General features: G+C 34.8%; 1 protein-coding gene and 1 long non-coding RNA gene across 3 annotated transcripts in view; one reads left to right on the plus strand and one right to left on the minus strand.

Annotated features, from left to right (window-relative positions):
* LOC113925212 overlaps positions 1–23,524 on the minus strand; it is a 41,211-nt gene that overhangs the window by 2,438 nt on the left and 15,249 nt on the right. For both annotated transcript variants that reach the window (XR_004819916.1, XR_004819917.1), the window contains exons 3-4: positions 18,205–18,270; positions 1,639–1,705 (exon numbers count right to left, since the gene is read on the minus strand). This is a non-coding gene — a long non-coding RNA (uncharacterized LOC113925212). The remainder of the gene's footprint in view (positions 1–1,638; positions 1,706–18,204; positions 18,271–23,524) is intronic.
* LOC113925462 (60S ribosomal protein L7-like) lies at positions 6,710–7,523 on the plus strand. Its single transcript, XM_035726213.1, has one exon. The coding sequence runs from the start codon at positions 6,719–6,721 to the stop codon at positions 7,460–7,462; it is 744 nt and encodes a 247-aa protein (XP_035582106.1). The 5' UTR covers positions 6,710–6,718; the 3' UTR covers positions 7,463–7,523.

Consider the following 23,524-nt stretch of genomic DNA (forward strand, 5'->3'; position numbering starts at 1 on the left):
AATAATAACCTTAAGCAAATTTAAATATCACATTACCTGTTATTTTTTTTCAAAATAAAACTTGATAGATACTAAACAGAAGTAAATTTTAATTTGCATTTCCTAAAATAGAAGATGGGACATAAATATTATATTTTATTGATTAAAGAGAAACTCTTTCACAGTTTAGCAGAAGTCTGGATTCTGAGGAAAAGTTGTTATTACCTTATGTAGATGCAGAATGCTGAAAAGAATCTGACAAGATACCATATGGGGTTACTCAAACTTCAGATGAAAGTGAGCCAAGGGAACAAACAAGAGTCTGACACCAGTCTGACTCAGAAAATCATTTTTATTTCACTCTACCACTAGGACAAATGGACAGTGAAGCCTCAAGATTTTAGGTTATTGACTGAAGCCTCAAATATTTTACCCTCAAAATTAAAAATCTCAAAAGAACCTTGTTAATGTCTAACTTTAGAAGCAGTGTGATTTCTTTGTAAACTCTTAAAAATAAACCGAGTTTCAAAATATACCATATATTTGGTTGTGGGAATAGTTAATTCATAGTAGTACAAGTAAAAGGATACATTTGCAAAACAAAACCAAAAACAAAACAAGAGAAACACAAAACAAACAAACAAAAATGATACATTTCCATTTTACAAATGAGACCCATCCAAGAAAGACTGGCTCATGGCATCCTGGATAACTATGAAGTACTTTTTTAGAGCTGGTACATGGTGGGGAACCAAAAATATGCTTCTAGAACTAATTAATTAATTAATTAGTGAAGGAGAGTTACATAGAAAATGCCAGTTGCTATGTTTAGGAGTAGGAAAAAATGTGTTTCCGTAAAAGGACAGCTTTTATAGAAGTGAACCACATTTACCTTAATTTCTTTTAATAAAAATAATAGGCTATATCTGTCTATTTTTCCAGTGATCAAAAAATTCATAATAGGTATTGAAATTCACAAATATATTTTTCACTTAATGAACTAGGAACAATCTTAGATAAAGTCTACAAAAAATGTGAAACTCTTTGTAATGTTCAATGCTAAATGTTTTGAAACTATTTTATGAATTTTGTGCTTTTATACTTTCATCTTAAACCACCAGCTAATGACTGACTTAGCTGAGATATGGTATGTAACTGATAAATTCTATCATTACTGTCTTCCTACCTTCATCTTTCACCTCCATAACTCAGCACTAAAAGTAAATGATTTATTATTGTTATCATACACTATGAAACTGCTAGAAATAAATGTTAAATAAATACAAAATGATTAATACAGAAATGGTTAGAATATAATTTTGTAAAGGATTTGAAACAGCATTTGTTAGGGCTAGAAAGTATCTCTGTTTACAAAAAGACTATGACACTCACACATTTCCTTCTCTTACAGATAGAAACTATGGCACTTCATCTTGTAAGTAAGAATTTATTACTTACACAAAAGAACACTGTAATAAAAATACTCCTTTTTTCCTGGTGGAATTGTAAAACTAATGAAAGTTGTTTATCATTTTCTCATGCATAAGTCTCAAAGCTAATGCCTGAAAATAAAATTTGTAAAAGCAATATTTTAAATTATGTTGGCAACTCAAAATTCCCTCAATATTGCTAGAAGAATCTAAAAGGATGTTTACTTACTTTTTACTGTCCTTACAACTCCTCATTTTTTCATGCCTTTCCAATATTTTGCATTTCTTAAGAATATCTAAATCAAAAAGAAAGATATGCCTTTAAAATGAATTTGCTCAAAATAAAATAGTCTAGTATTCTTTTGATTTTTGAAAATGCCATTTCTATGCCCTTTGAAGTTTAGAAATTAATCTCTACCAGTTGTGAACATATAACCAACTGCTGATTATTTATTCTGATTAATCAATTTATTTTATCTAACTATGATTTATTTCTAGAAGCTTCTAGACATACATATTTCCACTTAAAACAAAATTAGATTGTTATTTTATCCCTATCTAAAGTAGGCATAGGTCAAGCCAAACTATATTTTCCTCCAAAATAGAAAAAAATTTAAATACTATTTATAAGTGTAACTTTAATGGGTTTACATCCATATGCATGTACTAACTACTAAATTAGGTAAATAATACCATAATAGTTGCCCTGAGTAATAAGGAGAGTGTTTATATACAATGGACATCCTCTCTGTTATGCAGATGAAAAATTATTCTGTTCCCATTTGTCATTTACTAAACCTTTAAGAAACTGTGTCTGCTTTCCACATTTATTTAGGTTTTCAAAAGACCAGTCAGTGAGTAGAGAGAGTAAAAATCGCTGCTGAAAATGAATTAGCACCATCCCTGAAAGAGTCAGATCTCACATAGGTGCCAAATGAAAGGCGTGATGACCCTCATAAACACCTTCTGTGAGTTAATAAGAGTGTAGGTTCATTTCCATAATGACTCCACATTTGCATCTGTTGCATACCACTTGGGGTGCACCATAATATAGGCTGTGCATGGTACAGGTTGACAAAAGTCTACTGTGAATCAAGGCAGCCTGTGATACTCATCACTTCGGTAATAAAAATGACCATGCAGACTTTGTATCTGGTCCAGTGCCCAAGTAACAGCCATTAAATTGGTTTAACAACCATGCAGCCTTTGAAGCACACCATCTGCTAGTCATCTTTGTTACCACTTCCTCCTCCTTGTAACTACATAAACATTAATATACCACTTCCAGAGGACCCACTTAGGACAAGGTGAAAAAACAGATTCCCTCACTGATTTCTACTTCTTTTACCAATACCCTCTGAGCAAAAGGAATAAAACAGCATGGAACAAGTTTGATAATGCAGAAGAGAAAAGACAAATGATAAAAATGTGAGAAGAAATAATATATATTTAAAGGCTCTGCTAACCTGAAAAATACAGATTGCAGCCTAGAAATCCAGTAGTCATATTCTTCAAACAGAACCACAGACTCAAAGTATGAAGATGAGAAAAAGCTCCATCTATTAGATATTGCTATACCAACAAAGGAAAACTACCTCTTTAACTATCACCAAAGCCCAAATTATTTCATTTCACATTGAGAAAAAACTCTGCATGTGATTTTTCCCTCCATTTTCCCATTATAAGAGGAACATATGCACTACTATTTAAGAAGAGAAGAAAATTTAAGTCAATGGAAAGAAATAAACATATAACTGACATTTACATATTCATAGAAGGACTAAGCCATAGAATATCAACATGTGTTTGATAATGTAAAATACTTTTAGAATTGAATGCTAAAAGCAGCAGCAAACTGTCTAACTCTGCCTTTGGCTTGAAAAATATTAATTTTTACTTTAAAATATACTTAAATGATAAAATGAGAAAAATGCAAAAAAGAAAAAGTTGATAGCTTTCATCTCTGCTTAAGAGAAACTGCCTATGTCAACTCAGCAAATGTGAAACTGAAGATGGTGGGAGGAAAGGATACCCAGAAGAGGCTGAAATGGAGAAAGTAGTGGATGGAAATAGTAATAATCAGGATTGCCCTGGTACATATTTTTGAGAGCCTGCGATAGAAAAGGATCCATTAACCATTAGGCAGATTGAATGATCCATCTTAAGTCCTTTACTAAAGTCTCAACCACTACACTTTCTTATTCAGAGACCTCACTTTATGACTAACTTCTATTTTATACTGTTGGTGTTCCTATCTGTAAGCTCAGTCCTGTTCTCCCAAACTCAAGCTATCATTTTTGATTATCTCTTAGACTCTCTTATTCAGAAAGCTCCCTGCCTTTTGAAACTCACCATTAACCAAAATGTTTTTTTTTTTTTCTGAGTAAGAAAGACTTGCAAAATTTCTTTGAAATCTCTTTCACCTGTCCTATCATTTTTAATTTTAATGCCACTGGTGTTGTACTCTACTTCTTCAAGCCTCAATTCCTGGAATAATCAATTCTATGGTCTCTCAAACTAAATTCTCTCTGCCTTTGTTCGGTGTTCTCCTGCCAGACTAAATTGACTCAAATATTGTTCCCTGATTTGCAGGCTTTAGGAAAAGCAAATCTCCAACCGTATTAAATATATTATTTCTTTGCTTGGCTTCATTTAAGTTTTAGCTAGTATTTATTGAGGACAGACACTGAGCTAAGTACTTGACAAGGATTGTCTCATTTATCAGCCAGAATGTGGCAGGTGCTGTCATGTTTCTATTTTAATAATATGGAAACTGAGGCTTACAGGGTAAATAACTTATCCAAGTTCAGTCATAGCTAGTAAGAGTAAGGTAAGAATTTAAACCTGTATAAAAAATAAATAATTATGTGACGGGAAGAGGTATTAGTTAATGCTACAGTGGTTATCATATTTTAATATAAAAATATATCAGATCAACATGTCTACCTTAAACTTATACAATGTTATATGGCAATTGCATTTAAATAAAAAATAAAAAAATAAACCCATATCAAAAAAAGCCCATATCAATCAGACTTCAAAGTTGGAACTCTTTAATAACTCTGCTACATTGCTTCCACACCACTTACTTAACTTTACTTCTTCCTAGTGTCAACACATTTTCTTTTCATTTAGAGTCTCTCTCTCTCCCCCGTCTGTCTCTACACACACACACACCACACACACACACACACACACACACACACACACACTTCTTTATGCTATTTTCTTTACATAAAACACCTTCCTTACCCTTCATATTCTTTATTTAAACATGACAAGACAAAGTTCAAGTCATTTGCAAGTTCTCTTTCATGGAGGTTTTCATAAATATTTATCATTATTAATTTCCCTATGCTTTTAACTCTTACAGAACCCAAAGTTTTTCATGGAAATTTTTATACAGTTTGCCTGTGTCATTCATTACTTTTCTTGTATTCTTATCTCCACAACTCATTTAGATCTTCTTCAAGGCAAAGAACTTGCAGTTCTCTATAATATACTATATAAATGTAAGTTATTATTTCCTTCATTAGACTTCTGTATACTTTGCTCATACTAGCATACCGACATAAAATGAGTACTCATTGAGATTCATGTTAATTTATTAATGGCAGAGTTGGAACTTAAACATAGATTTTAAATTTCCCAATACAGAATGAAACTATAACTTACAACCAACTATAAGCCTTTGGAACTAGAATCCTGGTAAAAGAAAGTTTTTTGTCCTCTATAAACTGAAGGGCAGAACATTCAGTCCTGTTTAAATGCAAAAAGGGACAGCTGGATTTGTTATAAATTACAATGAAATAATTCAAAATGTGTATCTACTGAAAAAAAATTAATATTGCTCTCCAGTGGATAAAGCCACTAGTATTCACAGGAAAATGATAAAGATACAGATATAAGAATAAACACTTAGTAAAATTTTTCAATTTCTCCAAAAAAAAATTACTAAGGTAATTCTGAGTGAAAAAAAGGATATTTTGGTTCAGACTAAGAATGAAGTTTGGAGTTGTCAGAAATATAATCATAGTGAAACTTTACCAACACTGGATGATTAGCCATCAGAAAGGTAATAAGACAGATTCCTATCTGAGAAGGAGCACAAATTAATAAATTCTAAGCCCACTTCCTAACGTTTCATTCTTGATTCTAGATTTACATGTTCTTGAGTGTCTGAAAATGTACATGGGTGAAACCAGTATTGCATAACACAGAGCAGAGATTCTCAACCCTGGCTACATATTAGAGTCCCTGAGAGAACTTTTTAGAAATACCAATGCTTAAGTGCAACTATAAATAAATTAAATCAGAATCTCTAGGGATAGGATCTAGGTGATTATATTATTTTAAATGCTGCCCAGGTGACTCCAGTGTGCATCTAGGATTAAGACTAGGCCATAGACGTGGCCTGGGACTTACAGAAGGCTGACAATTAACAATGAAATAATTCAAGGGGCGCCTGGGTGTCTCAGTTGGTTAAGCGACTGCCTTCGGCTCAGGTCATGATCCTGGAGTCCCGGGATCAAGTCCGGCATCGGGCTCCCTGCTCAGCAGGGAGTCTGCTTCTCCCTCTGACCCTCCCCCCTCTCATGCTCTCTATCTCATTCTCTCTCAAATAAATAAAATCTTAAAAAAAAAGAAATAATTCAAAATGTGTATTCACTGAAAAAAATAGTATTGCTGTTCATTGGATAAAGCCACTAGTATTCACAGGAAAATGATAAAGATATAAGAATAAACAATTAGTAAAATTATTCAATTTCAAGCTTCTCCAAAAAAAAAAAAATTACTAAGGTAATTCTGATTGCATTGGTAATTGGTTGCATAAGTTATATAAAATCTGTCAAATAGTTCCAATAACAAATCTGACTTTGATCAGAGCCATATCATAATAATGACATAGGTGAATATAAATTAGATAAAATAAGCAAAAGTCAAGAAAACTGTGTTTTAGTTCTCACTTTTCTATAAACATTTTGTGGGGCTCTGGGCTGCTAAATCACTTATTATTTCTGAGCCTCATTTGTCAGTTTATTCTCACTTGTGACTCTAGAAATTGGCCAGTGGGATTGAGATTTCCCTTAACTAGGCTTACAGCTGCTAAATACTGCATCAAAAATGTCCCATTAATGTGTCACTAACACAGAATCTGTTGTCAACTCCTCCAGTTTCTGGTTGAAATACTAGGGATTTTCAATTATAACAATGGCCAGAGCCACAGACATACATTCCAGTATTACAATAACATTGAACCAGAAGACAGTATCAGAAAATAAAGGCAGAGCTCTTTTCCGGCTGGAACCATGGAGGGTGCAGAAGAGAAGAAAAAGAAGGTTCCTGCTGTGCCAGAAACCCTTAAGAAGCGAAGGAATTTCGCAGAGTTGAAGATCAAGGGTCTGAGGAAGAAGTTTGCTCAGAAGATGCTTCGAAAGGCAAGAAGGAAGCTTATCTATGAAAAAGCTAAGCATTACCACAAGGAATATAGGCAGATGTACAGAACTGAGATTCGAATGGCAAGGATGGCAAGAAAAGCTGGCAACTTCTACGTACCTGCGGAACCCAAATTGGCATTTGTCATCAGGATCAGAGATATCAATGGTGTGAGCCCAAAGGTTCGAAAGGTGTTGCAGCTTCTTCACCCTCGCCAGATCGTCAATGGCACCTTTGTTAAGCTCAACAAGGTTTCAGTTAACATGCTAAGGATTGTGGAACCTTATATAGCATGGGGGTACCCAAATCTGAAGTCGGTGAATGAATTGATCTACAAGCGTGGTTATGGCAAAATCAACAAGAAGCGAATTGCCCTGACAGATAACACATTGATTGCCCAATCTCTTGGTAAATATGGCATCATCTGCATGGAGGATCTGATTCACGAGATCTATACTGTTGGAAAACGTTTCAAAGAAGCAAACAACTTTTTATGGCCCTTCAAATTATCTTCTCCACGAGGGGGAATGAAGAAAAAGACCACCCATTTTGTAGAAGGTGGAGATGCTGGTAACAGGGAAGACCAGATCAATAGGCTTATTAGAAGGATGAACTAAGGTATCTGCCATGATTATTTTTGTAATCTGGCCAGTTAATAAATGACTACTCTCATGGAAATGTTTTGTTGTCTTGGTGACTTTTTGCTAGCCTGACTGCTGTCCCTTAACTATTAAAGCAAATCTTGGTGTGTGATAAAAGTCATCAGCCTTTGCGTGCAAAACTAGGGTCTAGTTTGTATCTTGGTGGAAAACATTCCTTGGGTTTATTAAAGACTCTTCTGTACAAAGAATATATCTTAATTTTTCACTTTTGAATTGTGCCACTGAGTTAGCCAAGATGGGTCTATTCTAAGAAAACCTATTTCATAGGCCTTTGCATGATTTACAAATAAAAATACTGTTGCTGAAAAAAAAAGAAAGGCAGAAATAAAAATTATTGATTGTGAATGAATTTCTGCCTGAGCAGCTCTGAGATCACTGTTCTTAATATAATAAATTCAAATGAGGGTATGAGAAACCCAATTTGATAAAAATTAAAATCTGAAAGCTAAAAAGAAAAACATTAAAAGAGTATTTGTTGCAAGTGATTAAAACACACACACAAATACATCATAAATAATAGTATGTGACTTTAGTAATAAAGACTAAACTGAAAATATTTGAAGTTCTGGTCTAACTCTGTAATATTTTAAGCTGCAAGTTTAAGGCAAATTAATAAAGTTTTATAATGACCTAAAAAAATAGGCACAGACACTAGCTGGGGTGAATTCATGAAACAAAATGTTAGTCTTTAAACGATTATACAATTTATCAGAAACTCTTAGTAAAATTTTCAAGAAAATGTGATGTGTTACAGGCAAAGTATAAAATATACTTCTCAGTGCTATTGAGAAAACAGTCAACAACAGAATATTCTGTATGAGATTTGCTTTTGGATGTGCCACCTTACAGCTTGTAGCTCATCCTCCTGACCGGAAGCAACAAGAGTGACTGGGATGTGTAAGAAAACTAGACTCTATGTCTCTGCAACTTCCAGATCTTTTCCGGGAATTTCTCATTCATTTTTTATTTGAGTATGCCACTAGGAGCTTGCCTGGATGACCACCACTCAATAGTCTAATGTTTATGTGCATAGCAAAATCCTAAAACCATTCTTTTGCTTCAGTAATTTGAAAAAGAAAGTTGGGGATTCATCTTTAATTCAAAAACTCAATCAAAAGCAGCAATGAATTCATAATTGCTTAGTTTTACTTATTGGGCAGATTTCAAAAATATATAAGACATTCTGATGAGGAAGTTTGACTTTATTATTGGTAAGTTATAGTTTATAACTGTTGTTTATTTTATCCACTCTACCGGATGAGCTGTCTCATTTAACCAATGGCAATTGAGTGAAGGAGTGAATTTTCCCATAAGCCTGGCAATTTTATCCAGTTAAGAAAATTGATTCAAACTGATGTCTTGTTTTGTTTTGTTCTTATTGAGAGCCAGTGTTCCTTTTGTATGACTCCCAGATTTTACTGATTAACAATAAATTCACAATAAAAGGTTATCTTATTTTCTTAACTGTCATCGCTTGTTCCAGGATCATTTTAGTGTTGTTTATAGAATACCCTACAGAGTTTCTGATTGATCCTTTATTCCATTCTTACCTTTGTAGGGTAAGGAAGGACAGAGTAGTAGAAATGTCAGCTTATTTTGTAATAAAAGCAAACATCATCCATCTCTTTCACTGCAGTAAGAATCTCAAAGTTACATAAAAAAAGAAACCATTTGACCTACTTCCTATTGCTTGCTTGGTAAAAATATTTTGGAAGAAAAAAGTTATTTTTGATTAAGAATGAGTGAGGAGCAGCAAAAATAATTGAAGGAAAAGGAAACTACCCAAAAAAACTATTTAATACAATTTAATGTAATTGAGAGATAACCTTCTAGATTGAGGTGACAGAGTACCCAACATAGTGAACAAAAATAGACCTATACTGAGGCATATCATATGAAATTTTGGGACATGAAAAACCAAGATAAGTTTTATTGTTTCAGAAGTTAAGGGGGTGGGGGGAATTCATGATTAGGTGCAAAGGATCAACATTCAAAATGGCAAAATGGCTTCAGAGTTCCGTGAAGCTACAAGATACTGAAGTAAAGCCTTCAAAATACTGAAGTAATATTATTTCAATCTTGAATTTCATTGTCAGCCAAACTATAAATAAAGTGTAAAGACAGAATAAAAATATTTTTAGATTAACAAAGTCTCAAAAAAAATTAACTTTCCCAAGTACTCACCTGAAAAAAGATATTGGCAAACCTTACTCTTAAAGTGATTTCAATAGCCAAAGCCAAAAGAATGTGACCAACTAAGTAGGAACTTCACCATATGAAGCACAAAATGAAAATATGATGATAGCAGTAAAGGGACATTCTAGGATAACAAGTATGAACCAGGCGGTAGGTAAATTGTTTTCTGCTGGTCTCAGTCTATTGGTAGTAATGCTATTGGCTAGAAATACCAGCTGTGCTCACCAGGAGACCACAGACATTTTTCCTCTCTGAGCCAATGTTGTAGCTGGATCAGCCCTTGTGGCTCCTACTGTGATTGCAAGACACACCTCAACAACAACCATCAGGGAATGTTAAAAAAAAAAAAATAGCCTTATTACTTACAAAGCTTGGAGGGTATACAGCATAGGGCCCACACAGTGATGTTTTAGGGAGAGGGAGAGAGAAAAAGAAAGAAGACAGGAAGAGAGAATAACAAGAGAGAGAGCATGTGGACCTGGGTTCTTCTTTCTTTGGGGATGAGTGCAGGGTGACTAGGGTTTCATGGGTTCATTCTTTATTGGCGAATTTCTTTTAAAGATTTATTTATTTATTTATTTGACAGCAAGAGAGAGAGAGAGAGAGAGAGAGAGGAAGAGAAAGGGAACACAAGCAGGTGGAGTGGGAGAGGGAGAAGCAGGCTTCCTGCTGAGCAGGGAGCCTGATGCGGGGCTCGATCCCAGGACCCTGGGATCATGACCACAGCCGAAGGCAGATGCTTAATGACTGAGCCACCCAGGCGCCCCTTTATTGGCAAATTTAAAACATAAGAGAGGAAATTAAAATTAGTTAGGATACATTTTCTTTTGTCTACCGAGGCATCTTCTTCATTTTCCATTAAATTTTTATCCCCTTCCAGTTAATCTTCCACATCCACTGCTTGACTAAACTGCCTAAGAACATAAACAAACTCATTGATGCTAAATTTAATGGACACTTTATTAAAAAGATCCATTTATTTATTTTAGAGAGAGAGAGAGTGGAAGGGGAGGGACAGAAGGAGAGGGAGAGAGAGAATCTCAAGCAGACTCCCTGCTCAGTGCGGAGCCAAGGAGCCAATGCAAGGCTCAGTCTCACCACCCTGAGGTCATGACATGAGCTGAAATCAGGAATCAGACGCTTAACTGACTGAGCCACCTAGGCGCTCCTAGACACTTTTTAATCCCCATCTGACCTGATATTTCAGAAATAGGTGGCTGACAATTTACCACATATTCTCTTATTGATTGCATCCTCCGCCTTACTTAGTCTATCTGGAATTGAATTGGAGGTCACTCAGTTTTAGGGACAGACATGTAGTCAATGCCTGACTAATCACTATATATGGTTATAATATCTTCAGCTGATGCTTGAGTGAATGAATAGACTGAGTGATATCAGCACTAATTCTAAGAATTTTGATTTAGTGACCAAACAGGAGGCAATTCCTTTTCTATGGACTTAGGGAAAGGAGAATGTAAACCTCGAGAATGGATCAAATAATAAAGGACAAAAGCTTTCATAAGACCTTTTTGAAAGGATTTCAATCTAATATGGAACCAGAGGATATGAAATGGAGAATCTCATGCATGTGGTTTCAGAAGAAAGGAACTTAAGAACTGAGAGACGAATATTCCATTAATGTCTGATTTACAGAAGACTGAGACTTAACCCCTTAGCAGCAGACATTCATCAGGAATCTCTCCCCATCTCTCCTCAATCCTTCTTCAGTGACCTTGCTGCTTAGACTCTCATTCTTGCGTGTTTCTCCTATAGCATTCTACCTCCTAGCAAATGGTAATTCCTTAGAATTTCTTGAACAATTCCTTAGATCAAAGCCGAAGAATCATTATTGACACCTTCCTTTCTCTTAGCCTAAATCCAGTCAGTTGCTAAGTGATACCAGTTCTTCCTCTATTTGTATATATAATTAGTTCTCTTTATCTCTGCTGTTATCCAGATCACCATTGTATTTTATTTTTTTTAATTTTTTATTGTTATGTTAATCACCATATATTACATCATTTGTTTTTGATGTAGTGTTCCATGATTCATTGTTTGTTCATAACACCCAGTGCTCCATGCAGAATGTGCCCTCTTTAATACCCATCACCAGGCTAAACCATCCCCCTACCCTCTTCCCCTCTAGAACCCTCAGTTTGTTTTTCAGAGTCCATCATCTCTCATGGTTCGTCTCCCCCTCTGACTTACTCCCCTTCATTCTTCCTCTCCTGCTATCTTCTTCTTTTTCTTTTTTCTTAAAATATGTTGCGTTATTTGTTTCAGAAGTACAGATCTGTGATTCAACAGTTTTGCACAATTCACAGCGCTCACCATAGCACATACCCTCCCCAATGTATTTTATAACTGTACTTCATTCCTCCAATTTTGACCCTATCTCTATCTCATATATTTTCACAGAGAGGATAGAATGATCTTTCAAAAAAATGAAAATCAGATATGTTACTCCTCTGTTTGAAAGCTGTCAATCTCTTTTCATTTGCCTTAGAATATAGACTCAAATCTTTACTTTGATCTCTACTATGATTCAGCACCTTGGCTTTCTTTCTGTTTCTTGAATGACCAAACTCTTTGGCTACCTGAGAGATGTTGGCAGGCCATCTCTTCTGCCTGCAGGTTTCTTCCTGGCCTAGTTATGTTTAATCATATCCTATGAGTATCTCTTTAATATCAGAATATTTTGTAACTTTCCAATATTTATCACAAAGCTTGAAACTTAATGGGGCTCAAAACATGCTTTCAAATGTATGAATGGCATTTATATAATAATTCCTTTCTGCTTATTATGGCAAATAAAAATCGGCAGGAAATGAATTACTATACCTGATTGTTATCCATTTGTACTTGGAGACTGAGTTAGTTACTTTTATGTGTCAACTTGACTGAGGCACAGAGTGCCCAGATATATGGTCAAACAGTATTCTGGGTATTTCTGTTGAGGTGTTTTTGAAGGAGATTAACACTTAAATTGGTAGACGGAGTAAAGCAGGTTTTTCTCAACCCCCCCCAAAATGAGGGCCTAATTGGATGGGCCTCATCCAATAAGTTGAAAGCCTGAATAGGACAAAAAGTCTGACCCTCCCCTAAATAAGAGAGAATTCTTTTCTGCCTGACTGTCTTTAAATGGAGATATTTACTTTTTTTCCACCTTAATCACAAACTAAGACAACAATTGTTAGGTCTTGAGCCTGCCAGCCTTTTAATGGGAAATACATGATTGGCTCTCCTGGGTCTCAGACCTTTGGACTTGGACTGGAACTAAACCATTGGCTTTCTTAGGTCTCCAGCTTGCTGACTTGCCCCACAGATCTTGGGACTTGCCCACCTCCATAATCACATGAGCCAATTCCTTGTAATAAATCAGCAGATAGACAGGTAGAGAGAGAGACAGAGACAGAGACAGAGACAGAGACAGAGATATACAGAAAGAGAAAGAGAGAGAGAGATCTCCTTATTGGTTCTGTTTCTCTGGACAATCCTGACTAATACAGAGACATTGTAAAAATATAAACAAAGTGACTTTTTGATTAATTAAGAGTGTCTTTGAATAGGTGAGCCTTAGTCATGTCATTGTTTTAGAATTTGAGTGTTCTGAATTAGCACAATCCACCCCCAAAATACAGTTGTGTTCTTTGCTGTAGTCTGCATAGGGCCTGGTATAATAGATATCTCAACAAATGTGATCTAAGTAAATATTTAAAAAGACTTACTCTACTGAATACATAATATTTTCTATGCATATTTAGGCAGAATTATATAAATAAGTAGTTTTATGCATTATTTAATAAATAGTTTGCTCAAACAACTGTTTACTTACATGAGAAAAAAATACATCCAAATAGAAAACATATACAAAAATCAGTTTCAGGTCAATCATAGATTTAAAATCAAAAAGCAAATTAAAAAAAAAAGTACAAGAAAAAATAGCAAAATGTCTTTTTGGCTACATAGATTAAATTTCCTTAAGAAGACACAAAATATCTGAAAGGAAAAGATAAATAAATTTACCCAAAATACATTTAAAAACACAAAGGATTTATACACAAAGGGTTTTCTATAATTCAGGCATGACAAAATAGCTGGTATCAGAATAACTTTCTTGTCAAAAGCAATTATCAAAGTGGGACAAAATAAAAGAAAATCATCTGAGGGAATTGGAAAAATAAAGAAAATATCTAAAAGACTACTATGCTTGAGAAAAGAGGACAGCAGGTGAAATCCACTTAACCTTATCTTTCCTGAAGCCATATCCAGGTTCGTCCTGCAGGAGTCTAAAACCCAAGAAGGCTGTGATCTCACTGGGAAGGGAAGATAGAGGTCAGAGACTTTGGAAGGCAAATCAGGTGAAAAGTGAAGGACAAAGTAATGAATATCCTGCATAGGGGACTATGAACGGAAGCTCAAAAATCTGTATATAAGTTCATCATAAGTCATTGTCTGATTCTTAACTAGTCATATCAATAAAAACTACCACTACATGCAACAATATGGCTGAATCTCATAAGCAGAAAGTTGAGTGTAAGAAGCTAGACACAGAACAGTATATACTGTGTAAGTTCAGTTATGTGAAGTTCAAGGACAGAGAACAGTAATATACAGTGACAATATTTTGAACTTTAAATGAATGATGTGGAATGGTATATATCAGTAGTACTTGGGGGGAAAATGCATAAAGAAAACAAAGCAAATTGCCAAAAGAAGATGTATAATATGACAGCATTCAGTTAAAACTTAGAAATCTCAAAAGAATGCTTTGTTGAGTTTACGAATATATACACTTGAAATCTGAAGTTAATATTTGATAAAACTTGGTAGAGGATACATTATTTTATATATTATTTTGTATGCTGATATATATATGTGTATTTTAACATATATTTATTTAATATAATATATTTAACATATATTTAAATATATATATATTTTAACAATAAGGTCTATGTGCTTGTCTTTAAACGCTCTAATCCTGAAAATTATGTCATCAGTTGGAAAGTTGCTACAATGGAAGCATAACCTCTGGTCAAAAGAACTGTGTGCTTTTGACAGTATTATTACTTTAAAAATGAATTTCTCAGAAGGGTGGTTTAATTTATTATGGGTAGGTTAGATTTATTACTAAAAAAAATCATCTAAAAAAGTTTATCTTACAGGTTAAGACATTCATATTCTATTTCATACTAAGAATATAATAATGAAAACTCTTAAATATTTATAATTTAAGAATGTATATGATATCTGTATAATAAAACACACTAGTGTCCATGACATAATATCTTCCTCAGGAAGTATACAGTTTAATAAGAAAAAGATAATAATTTGGCATCATAGCTTCTTATACCTCCAAATCTGGATTTCCCAATTGACCAAAGAAAAGAATCAAATAGGGATGCCTGGGTGGCTCAGTTAGTCAAGCATCTGCCTTTGGCTCAGGTCATGATCCTAAGGTCCTGGGATCGAGCCCCACATTGGGCTCCTTGCTTCTCCCTCTGCCTATTGCTTCCCCTGATTGTGCTCTCTTTCTCTCTCTGACAAATAAATAATAAAATCTTTAAAAAAAAGAATCAAATAGTTTACCATACAAAAATATATGGGCACTTAGAAGTTTTTTTGTGTTTTTCATCTATTTCGGGCCCAAACTCAATGACAGTATGTCAGGTCTAGTATATGTCAGTGTTTGCATTTTCAAGGTTTACTATTTGACATATCTTTAAGCCTCAATAGAGAACTTTTCTCCAAGAGAACATACATATTTAAAAAAATAGTAAAGAACTTAAATTATTTAATACATACTTTTATATGCCTTTAACTTGGGTACCTTGAACACAAGTCCATCCAGCAACCAAGGAAGTTAAATCTACAATGTCTGACATTTAATAAAAAATTACCAGGCAAATAAAAAGTAGACATAAGGCCCCTAATGAGGAGAAAAAAATCAATCAGTGAAAACAGAGTCAGAAACAATACATATATAGTATGTATCAGAAGATAATGAAGTTAAAAAAGCTAATGTAAACCTACTCCATACGACCATGAAGATAGAGGAAAAAATTAGGATGATAAGGAAGGTCGTGAAAGATAATTTCCTTAAAAAGACCCAAATTGAACACCTAGAGATAAAAAATAAAATATCTAAAATAAAAACATGTGAGATGAGATTAACAGAAAATTGTACACCACTGATGAAAAGATTAGTCACTTTAAAATAGAAGACTTTCTAAAACTCTCCCTCCCCCATGCACACCCATAAGACACTGTGACTCCCAACTGCTCCTACATTAAAACCAGTATTCTCAGTATAGCCTCAAAAACCTGCATAGTACATTCCTCACCTATTTCCAAATCTCAGCATGCATCATTGTTTCAATCTTAGCAGGTTTAAGCTGCCTTGCCCCTTTTTTATGGTCTTTACCTGAATATTTGTCAATTACACATGAGGACTCATCTTCCAAAATTTCACCCCCCCATTGCCTCCCATTTTTTCCTAGTTACCTACTTTAAATATCACCTACAGCATTATTTCCTTGGGGAAGCTCTCCATGATTCCACAGATTAGGTTGTTACCTCGCGACCATATAGTCTCATAGCTCCTGTGTTTATTTTATTTTTAATTTATCACTTAGTTGTAATTTTACATGTTTTGTGTCGTTATATTTTTAGCACCTACCTTTTCCACTAGTGTGCGGGTAAGAAATAAATTTTGTTCACCAGTGAATTCCCAGCCTACCACCTGACACATGCTAAGTAATCAACATTTTTTTTTAAATAATAAGGGAATTGTAAATTAAGATTTTTCTTTGAGCTATAATGTGTTTGGTTTATGAAGTCTCTGCCTCATTAAATATAATTATGCAGGCACAAACTTCCTTAGTTTTTAAGCCCCAAATCAATCAGTTTTCTGTATTTGTATTATTCCTAAGTGGTAATTTCTCAGAAACATTAAGTAATTTATCAAGACTAACATACTAAGCTTAAGTACAAAAGGATTCATGTTCTAACTAAAAATACACCAAAGCATAATAAACAAAATATATTAAATAACAGTATGCATATCAAAATATATCAAAAATATTTTGCTTCTCACTATTGAATTATATAGTGCATGAATGACAAAAATAACTGTTTATTCAAAGACCCACACTAAAACATTTAAGTCTTGATGACAAAATTTAGTGAGGATGCTAGTCAGTATGTACCAATAAATTGTTCCCCAGTGTATGCAGAGATAATGAAACCACTTATGTGAATTAAGGTGCATATTGAGTTTAGGGAGTAGGAGTTTCCTCTGACTAGAAGTATCAGGGTTAGATTTTAAAATACCTTAACATTCTGTAAATTAAATAATAATAATAATATAAAATGATTTTCCTTACCAGTGTAACCATGAGGTGCTTGACAAAAAGGAAATAAAAACCACACTATAAAAGAGCATAATCTCATTTCAAATCTAAAATGATTTCCACTAAAAAAGATCCATGAAGAAGAGCTTACATTTCAAAATTACAAAATGTACAAGGAGTATCAATACACACAATAAAGAACAGATTGAAATACTCCAGAAAACTTTAGAAAATGGTTGACCATCTGAAAGGTATTATACAATGGTATATCCAAAATTGTTAAAAGCCTAAAAGAAGGAATATAAAACAAGACAAAATTATAAGAAAAGATAACTTAGAAAAAGAGCAAAAAAAAACACCAATCTCTATAATTAAAAAAGAAAGTGAAAAATGAGTAAAAAGTAAAATTGTAGATTGTCTAATAGCACATTGCTGGCAAACACAGAATTAATAAATTCAAAGAAAGAATTGAGCAAATTCCATGCCTCCCATGAAACAAATAGATAGCTATATGAAAATGAGATTAAGGGACTTGAAAGGAAAAGTAAGAAGGTATTTGTATTACTGCTGTCAAGCAAGGAAGCAGAACCAATATGAGTACTATGGAATAAGAAATTGTTTATAATAACTGGGCCTTATACAATTATGGGGGACGCCAAAAACATAAAGTCAGATGACCGAAGAAAAGTCACTATTAAGGGGCCTCAAAGAGGAGCTGGTGAAGTGGATGAAAGGCTATTGCCTTCGAATCTGGTGGTTGCCTGAAATTGCTATATGTCAATGGGACAGTAGTTGATAAGAATAACTGGACACAAAGCAGAGGCAATCAAGGACAAACAGTAACCAAATAGTAATATGCTCAAAGATAACCTGGAACCCATAAAGACTAACTGGAATCCAAGATGAAAAACTGTAACCCATGAAGACAATCTAAAACTTAACAGTTTTCTCTGACTGCATCTAACCTCAAAGATGCAAGTGGCATGCACAGGACATTAGTGCCTTTCACAAAGTGCTTAGCTCAGCTAAGGGAGGAGATACGGTAAAAGCTAGAGAAGCAGAGGGCCTGAACATTGTCCCACACCAACAAAACGAGCCAACAAATCAGCAATAATATGGAGGTGCCTGGGATCAGATACAGACCTGGTGCTTCACTTCTGCCTTCCAAATCTCATGCAAATCTTTCTTGCAGCCAAGGCTAACCTGGAACTACAGAAAGGAGAGAATTCTGAGAATGATAGTTCTAGCTTAGCTACATTGACAAAGCATGAATTCATCACAGTCCTTTTTACAAATTGGTATCCATACATCACTCTTTGGAACATTTAATTTGCAAACAAATAAATGTGCTTCCATCTATGCTACAATCCCTTTACAGTTGAAAACAACCAACTTTCACCACAAAGTCACTTTATCCCTCTCTGGGTGATGTTTATTCCTATTCTAGCTGAGTCTCAATCCTTCTTTGATATCCTTTAATGTAATGCTGATAAGTTGTATATATATATATCACATACACACACGTACACACACACATATAACACACACATATATTCTTTTTTAAATAATTGAGAAGTATTCATAAAGCATGCAATCTTTTTTTAAAAGATTGTATGTATTTATTTGACAGAGACACAGCGAGAGAGGGAACACAAGCAAGGGGAGTGGGAGAGGGAGAAGCAGGCTTCCTGTGGAGCAGAAAGCCTGATGCGGGGCTCGATCCCAGGACCCTGGGATCATGACCTGAGCCAAAGACAGATGCTCAACCACTGAGCCATCCACGCACCCCTGCAATCTTATTTCTGTAAGAAATCATGTGGTGGTAGCAGGCATTTAGACCTTCTTCTTCCCTTAATAATTCCATATTCCTTTTGCCATCAGTAAAACCTCAGCTCATTATTGTTCCTTGCCTGATGAGGTAAACCAAAATTTCATTCATGAAATGTCTAGGTTATTAATGGGTTGCTTATATTGAACTTACTTCCAACAAGTAGTCTGGAAGGGAGAACAATAGTATCTTTGTAGTAGTGAACCCACACCGACACCACCTTAACCAAATGATTAAGGATGACATCCCTAAGGAGAAGTCGAGTTTAAATCAGTCACTCTCAGATATGATGAAATGAGGAAAGCATTTTACTTCTATGGTATTCTTTTTCTAAGTCCGTCACTCCAGTTTAATCATGAGAAAATATCAAAGTCTTAACACTAATAGAACAATGATGTTTATAAATATATTTCGAGCCCCACATCGGGCTCCCTGCTCAACAGGAAGCCTGCTTCTCCCTCTCCCACTCCCCCCCTGCTTGTTTCTGCTCTCACTAACTCTCTCTCTGTCAAATAAATAAATAAAATCTTTAAAATATATATATGTTAAATATATAATGTGTATGTATATGCATATATGTATACATTGTGTGTGTGTGTGTGTGTGTGTGTGTATATATATAATGTATAGTGGTGTGTAATAAAAATATAATGGGAAAAACCTAAAGGTAAAGCCGAGTCAATTTTGCCATTCAGTTAGAAGAAAATTTGTCTTATTTGGTTTACATTTGTAATATTATTTAAACTTACATGCTGAGCATATTTGGAGGACAATTAAGATTTGGGGCATAAAAGCAAAATACTTGTTATTAATCAGAGTTTATGTCTTATATTCATTCATTCTAGCAATATTATATTCATTCTAGCAATTATCCTCCAGAGGAAAGACTAGAATTATTCTGACTTAAGGACATGATTGGTCCCTCACTTTAAATAGATGCTGTGATGTGATGCATAGCAGCAATGCATGCCAATCTCAGAATATGAATTAGGAATGTAGAAAGGATTTCTTGAACATATAGTAATGGAAATGGAGTCGGTCTCTTAATAACTGCAGCAGCTGTTGAAATAAAGAGGAAATACTGAATATTTTATGTGAAAATAATCCAGAATGTTTATTTTCTTTATTTTTAAAAAAGTATTTAATTCAATTATGCTGTTTCCATAGTAAAGCCATATAATTGGCTAAAAATACACTTGAAAATGATGCCTTGTATTTTTCTAGTGCTAGCAGAAAATTATCAAGGAATGAAGACAGTCATGCCTAAATATCTTAGGCTTATTTCTGAATCTTATTAATGGCATTTGCTCCATAAGCAAGAGCATCACATTGCTGACCCTATCCTAGACAAAGCACAGGTGGTCAACACATAACAGGAACATTAAAAATATTTCTTTTTTTAATTCCTCATTTTTTTCTCACTTTTGGTGCATGTATTATCTTATTTTTTCCTTAATTCAATTTAACACTTCCCCAGGTTATATATTTCAGTTATCTTCATAATCACTAGTTTTTATTCAAATCAACTCACCATCTTTATGTCAACTATAAGCAAGATATTTTAAGAATATTTGTGGCATAAAGAAGAATAAACTATGTTCTTTTGCACTCAAGGAATTTATAATTCATTGGGAGAGAATCATCTAATTGTAAAAATAACTCTGTTTTTAAGTAAAATAATATTATGTTATATGTTAAATGGTATAGGAGAGAAATAGCCAACTTCTTAAATATAGACTCTAGCAATTAACATTATTCCAAAGACCACATTTGTCTATCATTTTACTGCATTATGCAAAATAGACCCAGAAGTAGCAAGTACTCTGAATACTTTTAAAAAACAAGCACGCTGGAAATAAAAGGGAAAATATGCAGATTCAGGAGCTGTCACATATGTAAAATTTTTTAGGAATATACTGGTCTATGACAAGCCAGGATAGCACATCTTAAAAAACAAGTTGTTACACCTCATTCCCCTATCAACAAACTGAGGGTTCTAGAGGGGAGGGGGTGGGGGGATGGGTTAGCCTGGTGATGGGTATTAAAGAGGGCATGTACTGAATGGAGCACTGGGTGTTATATGCAAACAATGAATCATGGAACACTACATCAAAAACTAATGATGTAAAGTATGGTGATTAACATAACATAATAAACTAAAATAAATAAAAAATAAATAAATCACTAAGTGGTATAGCACTTGGTAGGTCTCTTTGGAATTTTGAAGCCATATATACCAAGCTGGAGAAAAATTTTCTAACCAATTGTCAGGGCATTTGAAGGGTTGTCAAGTGAGGCCAAGAATAAGAGATGACTCTGTAGCAGGTCCTAGGCTATAGAGATATCTACCCAGCCACCCAATCATATGACCCAGCAGATCCAATGATGTTAGATGTATCTCTGGTGGATAAGGGTGCTGTGTGGAATCTCTGGAAATTACCAACAAGTATTATTGCAGAGCCCTAGGGTTCTGATGAAGGTCATCATTCTGTGACAGAAGGCTGGCATGTTAAAGTTCCTTATCATGAGAGAATAGATAATTCTGTGACTGGTAGTGCTCATCTTGACTCAGTTATTGTCAAATTTACCAAGTCATATAATTGGGTGGTGCTACACAATCCATGATACAATGGAAACAGTACATTTAGGATCACACCTGAGGTCTATAAGATATAAATAAGGTTAAAGAGCATAAGTAAGTTAGATGATCAAGTGTTCAGATTCTCACATCACTTGTCTTTCTTACACTGAAGTGTGCCACTCAGCTCACACTTACGATTTCTTGGGAGGGTGATTCCTATCATTCTCTTATAGAAGGGGGGAAACCTCATTAGAAGATGTATTGCTGCAGGATGTAGAGGTAAATTAAAAATGGATTTCTATTTCAGGACAGTGCTATTTATGTGTGGTCCAAAAGAATAGAAATGAGAAGTCCTACCACTGGCAAAGCTGCAGGGAGCACATTTGATTGGTGGATTTGTTTGGAGAAAGTACTTTAAGATTTGCACATACACAGAATTCTGGACAATGGTGAATGGCTTGACTGGTTAATAAGAGGTAAGGAATATAATTAGAAGATCAGAGACAAAAAAAATCTGGGAAAGGGGCATATGGATGAACCTAAGGAAGTGGCATAAGTATGGAGATTTATGTGTCAGCTATTAACCCAGCCATAGAGCATCCAACACAGGGGAAACGCAATAGCCCAGGTAGATGGGATGACTTAACCTATGGTCATCAGTAGTCTCTGTCCTCAACAATCACACTGCACGACAGAAAGGGGCATGAATGGAATAGCCATGCTGGCAGGGATGGTGGTTGAACATGGGATTAATGGCATTGCCTCCCTCTCACTGCAGTTGATTTAGGTACTGTCACTATTGAATGCCTAACTTGCTAGCATCAGAGACTGACACTGAGCTCCCATTATGGCAAAATCTCCCAGGCCAGTCACTTAGTAGTAAATGGATTATGTTGAGCTTCTTCCACAATGTAAGAGACAGCGATTGATCTTTACTAGAATTGATACCTACTAATTTAGATTTCTCTTTCCTGGCTGTAGGACTGCTGCTAGTTCCAGCATCACAGAATTATTTATCTATGGATATGATACTCACACACATTGCTTCAGATGGGGGATATCATTTTATGGCAAAGCAAGAACTACATAGGTTCCATATTGTACAATATATTGCATTTCCTAAAAAGAGTCAGTTAGCTATCACTCAGTTGATTATTTTAGAGTTCTTTTGCCAGGGGAGCAGAAAGAATAAGAAAATAGGGTTATTATATTAGAAGGTAGATAACTAACCCTTATTATGATAAGGACCTAGGAATGCTGCTAGAGAAGAAGACAGGAAAGAGTGTGCCTAGAATTCAGGGGTCCACTAAGACATTTTTAATACTCCCATGCCCCATTATCATAGTGACTGATAATAAAGTAAATGCAAGATTCTCGATGCCTCAAAACACTTGTGTTGTGGTACGAGTCAATCAATCAGGCAAACATCAGCCCAGTTGATGTGATGTCCAAATGTGAAGAAAATAATAGAATGAGTGGTAGTGAAGAGGGAACTGGCTACTGGAGCAAGGACAATAGCTTGTTCCACTAACAAGCATTAAGTATGGAATTCTTGCCGAGGGACTTATGCATATTGTGAGTGGATCCAAGTGGGGCAAGAATGGACCATATGAATATTACTTTTGTACTGACATATATTCTCTGATTACAGCCTTGGCTATGGTGAACAATTCCAAGCAGGCTTTAATCTACTTCACAATCATGGTGACTAAAGTGAAATGTGTACCGTATGTACAGTATGTATGTATATATGTCAGGACTTTCCTGATGCTGAGGCATGGGACGCCTGTAAAAGACACTTGACATTCATATGCAAATACCACATGAGTGTGGGGAGTTTATATTCTAAGGGTCAAATCTCAAGGAATGGGAGAACAGAGCTGATGGAAAAATCCTCCATTTCATCCCTCAGGCACACAATTATACAGCTCTTCAGAGGGTCCTGGTAGAGTCAAGTGTCCAAAGCCCTCAGTGATCACCATTCAGTAATTGACTTTTTATTTTTTATTGTTATGTTAATCACCACACATTACATCATCAGTTTTTGATGTAGT

The sequence above is a fragment of the Zalophus californianus genome, chromosome 2 (assembly GCF_009762305.2).
Source record: "Zalophus californianus isolate mZalCal1 chromosome 2, mZalCal1.pri.v2, whole genome shotgun sequence".
Taxonomy (NCBI): domain Eukaryota; kingdom Metazoa; phylum Chordata; class Mammalia; order Carnivora; family Otariidae; genus Zalophus; species Zalophus californianus.

Excerpts from the sequence above, each read along its gene's own strand:
- LOC113925462 (XM_035726213.1), top strand. The coding sequence starts at position 6,719 with ATGGAGGGTGCAGAAGAGAAGAAAAAGAAGGTTCCTGCTGTGCCAGAA.